Genomic DNA, 16,218 nt, shown 5'->3' with positions numbered 1-16,218 from the left:
GAGTGTCCCCACACCCCAGCTCCCCAGCGGGAGGAGAGGAGTCTGAGCGGGGAGGGAGAGGGAGCCCAGGACTGCTAAATACCCAGCCCTAGCCATCTGCACCGGGAGCACAGACACAGTGCGTGGTGTGCTGGATATTAGGGAAACAGAACAGTAAAATCTGCGAGCGGGTCCCCGCTGCCCGCACCCCTGGGACAAAAGAAAAGCAAGTGCCTTTTGAAAGTCTTAAAGGGACAGGGACCCCACAGCTGGACGGAAGCGTTCCAGCACACTCAGCCTAGCAGCTCGGAATCCCGGGGAACTCTGGGCACCCTAACCCCTTGGGCGACAGTGCAGCTCTGAGGCCCCTCATGGCGATAAACAGCCTCCTGTCCATTCTCCCTCCGGCGCGGCCTGGCCATAGCAGGGGAGCAGCCTGAAAGCGGCCGCACCCACAACAACCACCCAGAGCCTCCTCCACAGCCGCCTGGGCCAAACTCAGAGACCCCGCTAGGACGCAGCTGCCCACTCCAAGCCGCTAGGGGTCGCCGTTCTCACAGGAGAGGATGGTGATGAGCAAGTGGGAAGGGTCTCCCAGCTGACACACGCGCCAACTGCCCACGACTACCTCTATCACCATGAAAAAGCAGAAGAATTTAATCCAGACCAGAATCACATAGACAACCCCTGAGAAGGAGCCTGGGGAGACAGATTTAACCAATCTTCCTGAAAAAGAATTTAAAATAGAGATCATAACCATGCTGCTGGAGCTGCAGAGAAAAATGCAAGAGCTAACAGATAAAGATGGGAGGGAGAATACAGAAATAAAACAATCTCTGGAAGGACTTAAGAGCAGACTGGATGAGGTGCAAGACGCTGTTAATGGAATAGAAATCAGAGAACAGGAACGCAGAGAAGCTGAGGCAGAGAGAGATAAAAGGATCTCCAGGAATGAAAGAATATTAGAACTGTGTGAACAATCCAAACAGAACAATATCTGCATTATAGGGGTACCAGAAGAAGAAGAAGAGAGAAAAAGGGATAAAAAGTGTATTTGAAGAAATAATTGCTGAAAACCTCCCCAAACTGGGGGAGGAAATAGTCTCTTAGACCACGGAAGCCCACAGAACTCCCAACAGAAGGGACCCAAGGAGGACAACACCAAGACACATAATAATTAAAATGACAAAGATCAAGGACAAGGATAGAGTATTAAAGGCAGCCAGAGAGAGAGAAAAAATGTCACCTACAAAGGAAAACCCATCAGGCTGTCATCAGACTTCTCAACAGAAACCTTACAGGCCAGAAGAGAATGGCATGATATATTTAATGCAATGAAACAGAAGGACCTTGAACCAAGGACACTGTATCCAGCACGATTATCATCTAAATATGAAGGAGGGATTAATTCCCAGACAAGCAAAAGTTGAGGGAATTTGCCTCCCACAAACCACCTCTACAGGGTACTTTAGAGGGACTCCTCTAGATGGAAGCATTCCTAAGGCTAAATAGATGTCACCAGAGAAAGTAAAATCACAGCAAAGAAAGCAGACCAACCAAATACTAACTAAAAGCAAAAAATAAAATCAACTATTCACAAAGGCAGTCGAGGGAAACACAAAAGAGTACAGAATAAAACACCTAACATACAAGGAACAGAGGAGGAGGAATAGAAGGGAGAGAAATAAAGAATCATCAGACCGTGTTTATAATAGCTCAATAAGCGACTTAAGTTAGATGGTTAGATAGTAAAGAAGCTACCCTTGAACCTTTGGTAACCACAAACTTAAAGCCTGCAATGGCAATAAGTACATACCTTTCAATAATCACCCTAAATGTAAATGGACTGAATGCACCAATCAAAAGACACAGAGTAACAGAATGGCTAAAAAAGCAAGACCCATCCATATGCTGCTTACAAGAGACTCACCTCAAACCCAAAGACATGTACAGACTTAAAGTCAAGGGATGGAAAAAGATATTTCATGCAAACAACAAAGAGAAAAAAGCAGGTGTTGCAATACTAGTATCAGACAAAACAGACTTCAAAATAAAGAAGGTAACAAAAGATAAAGAAGGACATTACATAATGATAAAGGGCTCAGTCCAACAAGAGGTTATAACCATTATAAATATATATGCACCCAATACAGGAGCACCAACATATGTGAAACAAATACTAACAGAATTAAAGGAGGAAACAGAATGCAATGCATTTATTTTGGGAGACTTCAACACACCACTCACACCAAAGGACAGATCCACCAGACAGAAAATAAGTAAGGACACAGAGGCACTGAACAACACACTAGAACAGATGGGCCTAACCGACATCTACAGAACTCTACATCCAAAAGCAACAGGATACACATTCTTCTCAAGTGCACATGGAACGTTCTCCAGAATAGACCACATACTAGGCCACAAAAAGAGCCTCAGTAAATTCCAAAAGATTGAAATCCTACCAACCAACTTTTCAGACCCCAAAGGCATAAAACTAGAAATAAATTGTACAAAGAAAGCAAAAAGGCTCACAAACACATGGAGGCTTAACAATACGCTCCTAAATAATCAATGGATCAATGACCAAACCAAAATGGAGATCCAGCGATACATGGAAACAAACGACAACAACAACACAAAGCCCCAACTACTGTGGGATACAGCAAAAGCAGTCTTAAGAGGAAAGTATATAGCAATCCAGGCATATTTAAAGAAGGAAGAACAATCCCAAATGAATGGTCTAATGCCACAATTATCGAAACTGGAAAAAGAAGAACAAATGAGGCCAAAGGTCAGCAGAAGGAAGGACATAATAAAGATCAGAAAAGAAATAAACAAAATTGAGAAGAATAAAACAATAGCAAAAATCAATGAAACCAAGAGCTGGATCTTTGAGAAAATAAACAAAATAGCTAAGCCTCTAGCCAGACTTATTAAGAGGAAAAGAGAGTCAACACACATCAACAGAATCAGAAACGAGAAAGGAAAAATCATGACGGACCCCACAGAAATACAAAGAATTATTAGAGAGTACTATGAAAACCTATATGATAACAAGCTGGGAAACCTAGGAGAAATGGACAACTTCCTAGAAAAATACAACCTTCCAAGACTGACCCAGAAAGAAACAGAAAATCTAAACAGACCAATTACCAGCAAAGAAATTGAAGTGGTAATCAAAATACTACCCAGGAACAAAACCCCCGGGCGAGATGGATTTACCTCAGAATTTTATCAGGCATACAGAGAAGACATAATACCCGTTCTCCTTAAAGTTTTCCAAAAAATAGAAGAGGAGGGAATACTCCCAAACTCATTCTATGAAGCCAACATCACCCTAATACCAAAACCAGGCAAATATCCCACCAAAAAAGAAAATTACAGACCAATATCCCTGATGAACGTAGATGCAAAAATACTCAACAAAATATTAGCAAACCGAATTCAAAAATACATCAAAGGGATCATACACCATGACCAAGTGGGATTCATCCCAGGGATGCAAGGATGGTACGACATTCGAAAATCCATCAACATCATCCACCACATCAACAAAAAGAAAGACAAAAACCACATGATCATCTCCATAGATGCTGAAAAAGCATTTGACAAAATTCAACATCCATTCATTATAAAAACTCTCAACAAAATGGATATTGAGGGCAAGTTCCTCAACGTAGTAAAGGCCATATATGATAAACCCACAGCCAACATCATACTGAACAGTGAGAGGCTGAAAGCTATTCCTCTGAGGTCAGGAACAAGACAGGGATGCCCACTCTCCCCACTGTGATTCAACATAGTAATGGAGTTCCTAGCCATGGCAATCAGACAAAACGAAGATATACAAGGAATCCAAATTGTTAAAAAAAAAGTTAAAACTGTCACTATTTGCAGATGACATGATATTGTACATAAAAAACCCTAAAGACTCCACTGCAAAACTATTAGAACTGATATCGGAATTCAGCAAAGTTGCAAGATACAAATTTAACACACAGAAATCTGTGGCTTTCCTATACACTAACAATGAACCAGCAGAAAGAGAAATCAGGAAAACAATTCCATTCACAATCGCATCAAAAGAATAAAATATCTAGGAATAAACCCAACCAAGGAAGTGAAAGACCTATACTCTGAAAACTATAAGACACTCTTAAGAGAAATTAAAGAGGACACTAACAAATGGAAACTCATCCCATGCTCTTGGCTAGGAAGAATTATTATTGTCAAAATGGCCATCCTTCCCAAAGCAATATATAGATTTGATGCAATCCCTATGAAATTATAACAACATTCTTCAATGAACTGGAACAAATAGTTCAAAAATTCATGGAAACACCAAAGATTCCAAATAGCAAAAGCAATCCTGAGAAGGAAGAATAAAGTGGGGCGGGGGGATCTCGCTCCCCAACTTCAAGCTCTACTACAAAGCCACAGTAATTAAGACAATTTGGTACTGGCACAAGAACAGAGCCACAGACCAATGGAACAGAATAGAGACTCCAGACATTAACTCAAACATATATGGTCAAATAATATATGATAAAGGAGCCATGGAATACAATGGGGAAATGACAGTCTCTTCAACAGATGGTGTTGGCAAAACTGGACAGCTACATGTAAGAGAATGAAACTGGATCACTGTCTAACCCCATACACAAAAGTAAATTCGAAATGGATCAAAGAATTGAATGTAAGTCATGAAACCATAAAACTCTTAGAAAAAAAACATAGGCAAAAATCTCTTGGACAGAAACATGAGCAACTTCTTCATGAACATATCTCCATGGGCAAGGGAAAGAAAAGCAAAAATGAAGACATGGGACTATATCAAGCTAAAAAGTTTCTGTACAGCAAGGGACACCATCAATAGAACAGAAAAGTACCCTACAGTATGGGAGAATATATTCGTAAGTGACAGATCCGATAAAGGGTTGACATCTAAAATATATAAAGAGCTCATGCACCTCAACTAAGAAAAAGCAAATAATCCCATTACAAAATGGTCAGAGGAGCTGAACAGACAGTTCTCCAAAGAATAAATTCAGATGGCCAACAGACACATGAAAAGATGCTCCTCATTGCTAGTCATCAGAGAATTGCAAATTAAAACCAGAATGAGATATCACCTACACCAGTAAGATCACAACCATCCAAAAGACAAACAACAACAAATGTTGGTGAGGATGTGGAGAAAGGGGAACCCTCCTACACTGCTGGTGGGAATGTAAATTTGTTCAACCATTGTGGAAAGCAGTATGGAGTTTCCTCAAAAAGCTAATAATAGAAATACCATTTGACCCAAGAATTCCACTTCTAGGAATTTACCCTAATAATGCAGCAGCCCAGTTTGAAAAAGATAGATGCACCCCTATGTTTATCACAGCACTATTTACAATAGCCAAGAAATGGAAGCAACCTAAGTGTCCGTCAGTAGATGAATGGATAAAGAAGATGTGGTACATATACACAATGGAATATTATTCAGCCATAAGAAGAAAACAAATCCTACTATTTGCAACAGCATGGATGGAGGTAGAGGGTATTATGCTCAGTGAAATAAGCCAGGTGGAGAAAGACAAGTATCAAGTGATTTCACTCTTCTGTGGAGTATAAGAACAAAGAAAAAACTGAAGGGACAAAAGAGCAGCAGAATCACAGAACCCAAGAATGGACTAACAGTTACCAAAGGGAAAGGGACTGGGGAGGATGGGTGGGAAGTGGGGGTTAAGGGGAGTGGGAAAGAAATGGGGCATTACGATTAGCATGTATAATGTTGGGGGGTACGGGGAGGGCTGTGCAACACAGAGAAGTAGTGATTCTACAGCCTCTTACTGTGCTGGTGGACAGTGACTGTAGTGGGGTTTGTGGGGGGGAATTGGTGATGGGGGGAGTCTAGTAAACAATGTTCCTCATGCAATTGTAGATTTATGATACCAAAATAAATAAATAAATAAAAGAAATAACAAGTAAAAAAACATGTAGAAAGAGGGGTAAATATGGCAAAAAACTAACACTGTGACTTCTTCACATTTCTGAAAATAAAACTGGACCAAGAGCTTTGGGGAGAAATAGGGTTTGTAACCTGCCCCTTTCCGAGCTTTTGCAAGTCATCCAGTCTCCCTGAGGAGATTCGTGACTTCTCCCTACCTGTCTTCCTTCATTATACAGAGAAGATTTCTAGGTGAATGCACACATGACTTCAGTGGTGGGAGGAAAATTCAGGGCAGAAAACACCGAATTCTGTCTTGCAGGTCCTAGGCACCCTGTCGTTTCGCATGTTGGCCTGGCATGTTCTCATGGGGAACCAGGTGATCTGGAAAAGCAGAGACATGGATCTTGTCCAGTCAGCTTTTGATGTTCTTCGGGTAAGATTATGTTTTTTCTTCTGTCTTTTGTCACAGAATCGTGTTTGCCTAGTGGGTTTTCTAAGAAATTTTGACCTGTGCGAACAGAAGGAGGTGTGTATGGCTTGGTACAAAAGCTCTCGCTTGAATCTGAGACCTGGGTTTTTCCACTGTTAAAAATGATTTGTTAATGGTTTTTATTTCTAGTGGGAGGAGGTTATGCTGTCTTGAGAGACTGCTAACAACTCTTCCTCTCCCTGACCCCGAGTCCTGTAAGAAGCCTTTGGAGTGGTCCCCAGCTGCCTTAGGGGCAGGGGTGGGGTGCCATGGGTGCCAAGGCACGGGTCTGGCTTTGATGAACTGATGTCCTCAGAAAGCATGTGTGCGCCTCCTCCCTGGCCAGCCCTGTGAGGGTGCAGAGTGAATGACAGTCTCTCAGAATGTTTACACTCTCTCTGTGGGAGGAGGGGAGAAGTGATCATCTGAGAAGTAAGAGTGACAGAGGGATTCACACAGTGGAGCAAGAGGCAGCATGAGCAGCTGCCAGGATGAGTGGGCCTGTGGGAGGCACCCCATGGGGCCAAATGACCAGGGTGCCTTCTGTGGGGAGGAGACTCACACCGCTCTGCAGGGGGTGTGCAGGGCGGGGCTCTTGGAGCCCGTGTGGTTTCTGAGCCGTCTGTTTCCTCTAGACCATGCTGCCGGTGGGCTGTGTGCGCGTCATCCCTTACAGCAGCCAGTATGAGGAGGCCTACCGGTGCAACTTCCTGGGGCTCAGCCCGCACGTGCAGATCCCCCCCCACGTGCTCTCCTCAGGTGTGTTCTTGTCCCATCTGCTTCCCTCACCTCAGGGCTCAGAAGTTGGTGTGGGTTTAGCCATGGATTCAAGGATGCTGCCTGCTGGCCGTGGGGGCAGGAGGACCAGCCTTCCCAGTGGCTTTGGACCACTTAAAGAATGAGCGAGGGTCGGGCTGGACAGCCTCATAGTAAGGGTGGCTTGCCACAGTGTGGTTCTCGGGGGTGAGTCACAGTCTGCAGGGGGAGCAGCACAAGTGGGTGTCAGAGGTGAGTGGGTGGTGCCGAGGGTTTGGGAGCCTTCCGTGCCCCACAGTCTGAGGTCTTCCTTACCCCTCTGTGGTTTCCTGTCATACTCCCTTGTCCCCTCCTACTTTTTTCTTCCTTTATGCTTTAAACCCATCCTTGACACTCATCATCAGTACAGTGGGGCTTGTTCAGCCCAGCACCCGCCCCCCCCCCCAGTGCTGATGGGCCTGCTTCTCTGGGCGGAGAACCAGGAAGCTAATGAGCACCCTCAGCTTTGGGTTTGGGGAGGAACTCCTGGGGGCAAATCCTGGCTTTCCCCAGGCAAGGCAGTGATTTACTTGGGCACATCTGTGCGAGGCAGTCACTGTGCTCACAGGCAGACAAGGCTGATTGGCAGAGTATTTGGTGCTCAGCAACCCTAAGCTGACCCCTCCATTCTGCACCCCAGGCTGGGTCCTGAGTCCCTGAGGGGTAGTGCTTTTTGGGGGGTAGCGTTGAGAACGTAGGCTCAGGTTTCAGAGGTGGGCTTGCAGTTCTTACAGTTCTAGCTGTGTGACCATGGGCAAGTCACTTAGCTTCTCTGAGGCTGTTACCCTGTCAATAAGTGGTGGTGATCATGGGACTCCACAGGGTTGTTTAGTAGTAAATGTACTGAAGTATATAAAATAATTAGTAGTTACTGTGATGGGATACATGTGTAACCGAGACAAAAGCTTACCCTTAACTCTATCACAAATGAACTATGAAAGGTTTTAGATGCCAAAATGTTGATCTCAGGAGACTAGAGTTTCTCCCTGGTTCATCTGGGAATAATTGGAGCAGCAGCTGAGGTGGGCTTGTAAGGGGATGAGGAGAAGCACATGGTGAGCAGCTGTTTGTGCTGTCACAGAATTTGCTGTCGTCGTGGAGGTCCACCCAGCCGCCCGCTCCAGCCTCCACCCAGTTGGGTGCGAGGGTGACCAGTCTCTCAGCAAGTACGAGTTTGTGGTGACCAGTGGGAGTCCTGTAGCTGCAGACCGAGGTGGGTGCTGCCAGGCGGGCTCCCTGTGCTGGAATGAGAGCAGGAGCCGGTGGGTGGGGTGTGGCTGCTTGCTTCCCGTGCTCACCAGCCCTCCCCTGCTTCGCCCGGCTCTTCTCCAGTCGGCCCGACCATCCTGAATAAGATGGAAGCAGCTTTGACCAACCAGAATCTGTCTGTGGACGTGGTTGACCAGTGCCTCATCTGCCTCAAGGAAGAGTGGATGAAGTAAGCACTCGACAGTGTGGCTCCTAGAGTCTCTGCTTTCCCACTGGGGAGGGCTGGGCTGCCCACAGCAGGATCTTCTGTGGGGAAAGACCAGGAGCTGTTTCCAGAGAGAGAGCAAGGCCGTGCCTACCAGGAGGCAGTAAGGTAGATGGGGACTATGGGCCTGGGTTCAGGCACTAGTGAAGCTTAGGAGCAACTGGTTCCTTTTCTGAATTTAAGGAACATTTTTCTTTTTTCCCCATTTGGGTGCAACAGGGTTAGAATTAATGGGCAAATGCAAGACCCCAGAGTGTGCAGGTGTGACCGCAGCTTCACTGCACCATTGCTCACAGAACTGCTGCTGGCCGTGAAGCTGTTTAGGACTCAGGACCAGAGCCCTGGGGTCGTACTCTGGTAGCTGAATGTCTTGTTTTCGGTTTCCTACAGCAAAGTGAAGGTCCTTTTTAAATTCACCAAGGTGGACAGTCGGCCCAAAGAGGACACACAGAAGCTCCTGAGCATCCTTGGGGCGTCCGAGGAAGACAATGTCAAGCTGCTTAAGTTCTGGATGACAGGCCTGAGCAAAACCTACAAGTCACACCTCATGTCCACAGTCCGCAGCCCCACGGCTTCAGAGCCTCGTAACTGATGCCTGTGTGGTTCCGTCCAGGGTGTGCCTTCTGGGAAGCCGTGATGGCTGTACTTGCCACCAGGCGCAGAGATGGGCCTCTGGTGGCACAGATTCTCCTGTTTCTGAGGAGCTGGCATAGAGCTCTTCCCTGGCAAGTGATGGAAGCTGGGCAGAACCTTGCCCTCTGTGGGATTTGGGACTGGTGTAGTTTCTGGCATCACCAACCCACAGGCTCTTTGAGTTGCTCCAGCCTTGAAGAGGGCAGTGGGAGACTTGTGGCAATGGGTCCCTGCAGAAGACTCAGAAATGTGCATCTCATGCCTCTCAAGGACTTGGACCTCAAAATTTATAGGGAAAACACATCAGGGCAGACCAAGCATTTATCCACAATAACAACACATCTTCTCTCAAGGTTAATGTTCAGACCTTTTCTGTTCTGAAATGCAGCAAGAGGTGTCTGGGTTTTAAATGCATGACTGTATATTTTGCCACAGTTGTGAATTTTTTAGGACATGCTGATCCTTAGTCCTCTTTAGTAATCTGGTTTTGTGTGTGTGCTCTGGGAAGGACTTCTGGGAATGGAGTGGATATTTTCCTCCTCTTTGGATCCTCTGGGATTCACGTTCTGAATCATGACTGCCAAGGCTCTGGCCATGCTCTCCTGTGGTGGCTTTATAATTACGCTTAGTTGAGGACAAGGCCTTGCTGTATTTCACACAAAGGCGATACTTTGCTGAAATGTCAAATGGAGCCATTTGACTTGCCTAGCTCACTGTATATGGAGAAGAGAAACCCCCTAGTTAATTCTGTGCCACTGTAAACATTTGCATTTGGCTGCAGTTAACTGTTTTCAGAGTACGTGGTGTAAGAGTTTCATCATCCTAGTGTACATTTTTAATAAGGATCCATGGCTTGAAGGGATTTTCCAGCAGTTTTGTTGATTTGTTTATAGTTATTTGTGTTTAATTTATATCTAACATGAAGACTACGTTTATATGACTAGGTATCTATCATGTTAGAACATTAAAACACAATAAAGATGTATTTTTATAAACTGCTGACTATATGGATTATTGGTTTGATACCTAAAATTTTGGGGGTGTTCAGTTACAGAAAACATTACAGTTAAAATAACACTAGTGATGTTGTAACCATTTTGGAACTCTGGAGACTTTTAAAGGCTTGCAACTTCCAGGGGAAGACGTGGATGGTAAATAGTGGCAAATTTCACTTTCAGCTCTTAGCACAGCAGCAGCCTTCCCCCCATTCCAGTTGTGGTGGAGGCAGCAGTGGAGTGGTGGTCCTGGAGCAGCTGCGCACAGCATACGGGAGCTGTGGCTGGCAGAAAGGGCTCCATCTCTCTGCTGTTGGGGATCTGCTCTGATAACTAATTGCTGCTGCTGGTCACAGGTGCAAAGAGGTGTGGTGTGGCCGTGGTCGCACTTGTTCCCCTTGTTGCAGGCCCTGCGAACTGCCCCCCCACCACCCGGCTGAAGTGACTGCCAGGAAAAACACAGAGCAGCTGCATATATGGGGCAAATGAGTGACTGCATGCACAAGGGAAGGCTCAGAAACGACCTGAGAAAAACGAGTTTACACCTCAGGCTGAGCTTTGACGAAAAGGCAGCTTACAGCAATAAAAATAATGTGAAACAAAAAACAGCAAATACTGGGGAAGGGAAGCATCTGATTTCCAGAGCTATCACATTATACTTAAATGTCTAGTGTTCAAAAAAATAACAAAGCATGCAGGGCCTGGAACAGCATGGCCCATTCAAAGGAGAAAATAATTCAACGAATCCCCCCGAGCAAGACTTAGTGGTGGATACACTAGACAAAGACTTCAATGTCTTGAAGATGTGAAAGATCTAAAGGAAGCCAAGAAAATGTGTGAACAGAATCAAAGTATCAATAGAGACACAAAATCTAAAAAGAAACCAAAGAAATTCTGCAACTGAAAATTGCAGTAACCAAAATGAAAAGCAGCCTGTGGGACTTGTGGGCACCAGTAGGACCAACACACATCAGGGGAGTTCCAGAAGAGAAGGGCAGAGAATTTTTGAGGAAACTGGCTGAAAGCATCCCAAATTCATTTAAAGATATGAATATAAACACTGAAGAAACTCAAAAGGGAAGATGAAAAGCCACAACAAAATGAATTATAATCACACTTTCAAAAGACAAAAGAGCCAATCTTGGAAGCAGTGGGAGGCAAACCATCACATAGAAGTGATGATCCTCAGTAAGAATATGTGCAGACCCCTCAGAAACTCTGAGGGCCAGGAGACTGTGAGCCGGTATTTTCAAAGTGCTTAAACAGAAATAGCACCAAACAAGAATCCAATCTTCAGCAAAACCATCCTTCAAAAGTGAGGGACAAATGAAGACAGTCCCAGATAAAAGCTGAGGGAGTTCATGACTGCTAGACCTGCAAGAAATTGTCAGGGGCATCTGCAGGTTGAAATGAAAGGACATGCTAGACAGTACCTCAAAGCCTATAGAGAAATAACAGCCTCAATAAAGGTAAATAATGAGCAATTATAAGAGCTGATGTTACTGTAACAACTGTACTGTTTTCTACATGATTTAAGAAACAAGAAAAAAAATCACTAATGTAGAAGCTAATATTACTGTAACTGGTTTATGTCTCCACATCTTGTTTTCTACATGTTTCAGGAGACTAATGCTTCTAGAAGAATTGTTTGTTTTATTGATGTATAAAGAATTAATGTATAAAGACATGACACCAACTGAAAGGGGTGGGACTGTCCTGTAAAGCAGCACAGTTTTTGTATGTTCTTGAAGTTAAGCTGCTATAAATTCAAATTAGAATGTTACAGTTTTAGGCTGTTAAATATAATCCCCATGGTAACTACAAAAAGTAGCTATGTAATATAGATAGAAAATAGATATACTATCAAAATATATGAAGTAAATCTTAAATAGCACATGTGTAAAATGCAGTTGATGTTCTGGCTTTCAGTCTGACTAGCTTTTGCAATATATAGAAAAAGTAATTGGTGTAATCCTACTTTTGAGATGTATTTTTTGAACGTTTTAGTAGGGAATGATTTCTGGGGCAGCTGAGGGGTTGGTGCCATGGATGACATCTGAGGCAGTGGTGTAGGATTCTCTATTCCTGTTCTTTTTTGGGTGTCCACTCTGTGTCCTTTCCTCATCTCTCTTGTTGATTCAATTTCTCCATTTAACAATATTGAGTGTTTATGATATGCCAGATATTATTCTAGGAGCTAGAAATACAGCTCCCTGCTCTCTTGAAACATCTTCTGAAGAAGGTGAACAATAAATAACTTAAAACAAGTGAAAATATTCCCAATGAACACTCCCAGACGGGGAGTAGTGAGAGCAGTGCAATGTTGAATTGGAGGGAGAGTTAAGGTCACTCACCTCACAGGGAAGCTGAACCTGAATTATAAGAAAGAGTGAGCTGCTACTACAAAGCCACAGTAATCCAGACAATTTGGTACTGGCACAAGAACAGACCCATAGATCAGTGGGACAGAATAGGGAGCCCAGATATAAACCCACACACATATGGCAAATTAACATACAATAAAGGAGCCATGCATATACAGTGGGGAAATGGCAGCCTCTTCAACAGCTGGTGTTGGCAAAACTGGACAGCTACATGTGAGAGAATGAAACTGGATCATTGTCTAACCCCATACACAAAATTAAACTTGAAATTAAAGACATGAATGTAAGTCATGAAACCATAAAACCCTTAGAAGAAAACATAGGCAAAAATCTCTTGAATATAAACATGAGCAACTTTTTTCCGAACACATCTAGGGCAAGGGAAACAAAAGCAAAAATGAACAAGTGGGACTACATCAAACTAAAAAGCTTCTATACAGCAAAGGACACCATCAGCAGAACAAAAAGGCATCCTACAGTGTGGGAGAATATACTTGTAAATGACATATCTGACAAGGGGTTAACATCCAAAATATATAAAGAACTCACACGCCTCAACACCCAAAAAGCAAATAACCCGATTAAAAAATGCTAGAGGATATGAACGGACACCTCTCCAAAAAAGAAATTCAGATGGCCAACAGGCACATGAAAAGATGCTCCATGTTGCTAATTATCAGGGAAATGCAAATTAAAACCACAATGAGATATCACCTCACACCAGTAAGGATGGCCAACATTGAAAAGACTAAGAACAACAAATGCTGGTGAGGGTGTGGAGAAAGGGGAACCCTCCCACACTGCTGGTGGGAATGTAAGCTAGTTCAACCACTGTGGAAAGCAATATGGAGGTTCCTCAAAAAACTAAAAATAGAAATGCCATTTGACCCTGGAATTCCACTCCTAGGAATTTACCCAAAGAAAACAAGATCCCAGATTAAAGAAGACAAAGGCACCCTTATGTTTATTGCAGCACTATTTACAATAGCCAAGACATGGAAGCAACCTAAGTGTCCATCAGTAGATGAATAGATAAAGAAGATGTGGTACATATACACAATGGAATTATTAAGCCATAAGAAGAAAACAAATCCTACCGCTTGCAACAACATGGATGGAGCTAGAGGGTATTATGCTCAGTGAAATAAGCCAGGTGGAGAAAGACAAGTATCAAATGATTTCCCTCATCTGTGGAATATAACAACAAAGCAAAACTGAAGGAACAAAACAGACTCACAAACTCCAAGAAGGGACTAGCAGTTACCAAAGGGGAGGGGTGGGGTAGAGTGGATGGAGAGGGAGGGAGAAGGGGATTGAGGGATATTATGATAGTACACATGGTGTGGGGGGTCATGGGGAAGACAGAGTAGCACAGAGAAGACAAGTAGTGACTGGTATCTTACTACACTGATGGACAGTGACTGCAATGGCTTGTGTATGTGGGGGGGACTTGATAATATGGGTGAATGTAGTAACCACAGTGTTGCTCATGTGAAACCTTCCTAAGAATGTAGATCAATGATACCTTAATAAAAAAAAAGTGAGCTGGTTCTTCCTTCTTGTGTCTTTTTCCCCTTTAGCCCCCCACAGATTAAAAAGTATGTATATTAGAGCAAAGATAAATGAAATAGAGTAGGAATACAATAGAAAATATCAAAACCTAAAGTTGGTTTTTCATAAAGATCAACAAAATTGACAAACCCATAGCCAGATAGACTGAAAAAGAGAAGACTCAAATTACCAAAATCAGAAATGAAGTAGGAACATTACTCCTTATTTTACAGAAATTAAAAAGTATTTTAAGTGAGTGCTATGAACAGTTGTACACCAACAAGTTGAATAACCTAGATGAAATGGACAAATTCCTAGAAAAGTAAAACTTAACCACATCTTAGTAAATCACAAAGGAATAGAGAATCCAAATAGACCTATAACTGGCATGAGATTGAATCAATAATAAAAAATCTCCCAAGAAAGAAAAGCTGTGGAGCTGGTGGCTTCACTGTTGAATTCTATCAAACATTTAAAGAGGAACTCAGACTTTTCAAAGAAACTGAAGGCATTATATGAAGACATAACTCATTCTATGGGGAAAGCATAACCCTAACACCAAAAAAGTCAATAAGACAAAAAAAACTTCAGGCCAAAATCCCATATAAATATTGATTAAAAAATCCTCAACAACATACTAGCACAGATTTCAGCAGCATATTAAAAGAGTGGGATTTATTCCTGGAATGCAAGCACGGTTCAACATAGGACAATCAATGTGATTGCCATGTCAGCAAAATGACATGGTCATCTCAATGCAAAAAATATTTGACAAAATACCCTTTGATGATAAAAATACTCAACAAATTAGGAGTAGAAAATCTACCTCCACGTAATAAAGGCCATATATAAATACCTGAAGCAAACAAAATTCCCAATTATGAAAGACAAAGTTTTTCCTCTAAGATCAAAGCAAGAATACCTATTCTCACCATTTCTATTCAACATAGTTTTAGCCAGAGCAATTAGGCAAGAAAAATAAGTGAAAGTCACCCAAACTGGAAAGGAAGTAGTAAAACCATTTCTGTTTGCAGATGATATTTTCTTACATAGGGCCCTAGACTCCACAAAAAGCTTTTAGATCTAATAAATGAATTCAGCTAAGTAGTAGGATACAAAGTCAACATGCAAACAGTTGTATTTCTAAACACAAAGAATGACCTAAAAAGGGAATTTTAAGAAAATTCCATTCACAGTGGCATCAAAAAGAATAAAGTACTTAAGAATGAAATTAACCAAGGAGGTGAAGACTTGTAAGAAATTATAGAAGACATAAGTGGAAACTCATCCCACATTCATGGATTAGAAGACTTGATATTGTTCAAATGTCACTATTACTCAAAGCAAACCGTAGAATCAGTGCAATTCCTATCAAAACCAAAGTGGGTTTTTTGGCAGAACTGGAAAAACACATCCTAAAATTCATATGGAACCTCAAGGGACTCTAAATAGCTAAAGCAATCCTGAAAAAGAAGAACAAAACTGGAGGATTCAAAATTCCTGATTTCAGAACTTACCACAAAGCTACAGTAATCAAGATAGTGTTGTATTGGCAGAAATACAGAAATACAGACCAGTGGAATAGAAGAGCCCAGAAATGAAGCCTTACAAATATGGTAAAATTATTTTTACAAGGTGCCAAGACCATTTAATGGAGAAAGAGCCATCTTTTCTACAAATGTGCTGGGAAAACTGGATCTCCATATGCAAAAGAACAGAGTTGGACCCTTACCTGACACCGTATATAAAAACTACCTCAAAGACCTAAGTGTGGGGCCTAAGACTATAAAACTCATAGAAGAAAACAGGGCAAAAGCTTCTTTACATTGGATTTGGCAATGATTTCTTGGGTATGACATCAAAGGCACAGGTAACAAAACAATAGACAATTTGGGCTCCATAAAAATGCAAACACTTTATATATCTATAGGTGAACAGGCAGGCCAAACAGTAGTAGCAGAAAATACTTGAAACACGCTGACATTAGTCCCCCAGAC

General features: G+C 42.6%; 1 protein-coding gene across 11 annotated transcripts in view; it reads left to right on the top strand.

Annotated features, from left to right (window-relative positions):
- The window catches only part of FLCN (folliculin), a 34,415-nt gene extending 24,125 nt beyond the window's left edge, over positions 1 to 10,290 (top strand). For 8 of the 11 annotated variants that reach the window (XM_036894056.2, XM_036894052.2, XM_036894054.2 and 5 more), the window contains 5 exons: positions 6,240 to 6,353; positions 7,025 to 7,148; positions 8,266 to 8,397; positions 8,517 to 8,622; positions 9,049 to 10,290. In XM_036894056.2, coding sequence (XP_036749951.2) covers positions 6,240 to 6,353; positions 7,025 to 7,148; positions 8,266 to 8,397; positions 8,517 to 8,622; positions 9,049 to 9,250 — 678 coding nt within the window. In that variant the 3' untranslated portion in view covers positions 9,251 to 10,290. Of the gene's footprint in view, positions 1 to 6,239; positions 6,354 to 6,389; positions 6,447 to 7,024; positions 7,149 to 8,265; positions 8,398 to 8,516; positions 8,623 to 9,048 lie in introns of all 11 variants that reach the window. The other 3 variants (XM_036894058.2, XM_036894060.2, XM_057500773.1) reach the window with 3 other exon arrangements.
- The last annotated feature ends 5,928 nt before the right edge of the window (positions 10,291 to 16,218 follow it).

The sequence above is a fragment of the Manis pentadactyla genome, chromosome 4, assembly GCF_030020395.1.
Source record: "Manis pentadactyla isolate mManPen7 chromosome 4, mManPen7.hap1, whole genome shotgun sequence".
NCBI lineage: Eukaryota > Metazoa > Chordata > Mammalia > Pholidota > Manidae > Manis > Manis pentadactyla.
Note: the sequence above shows the minus strand (reverse complement) of the source record. Positions and strands in the feature narration are given on the sequence as shown.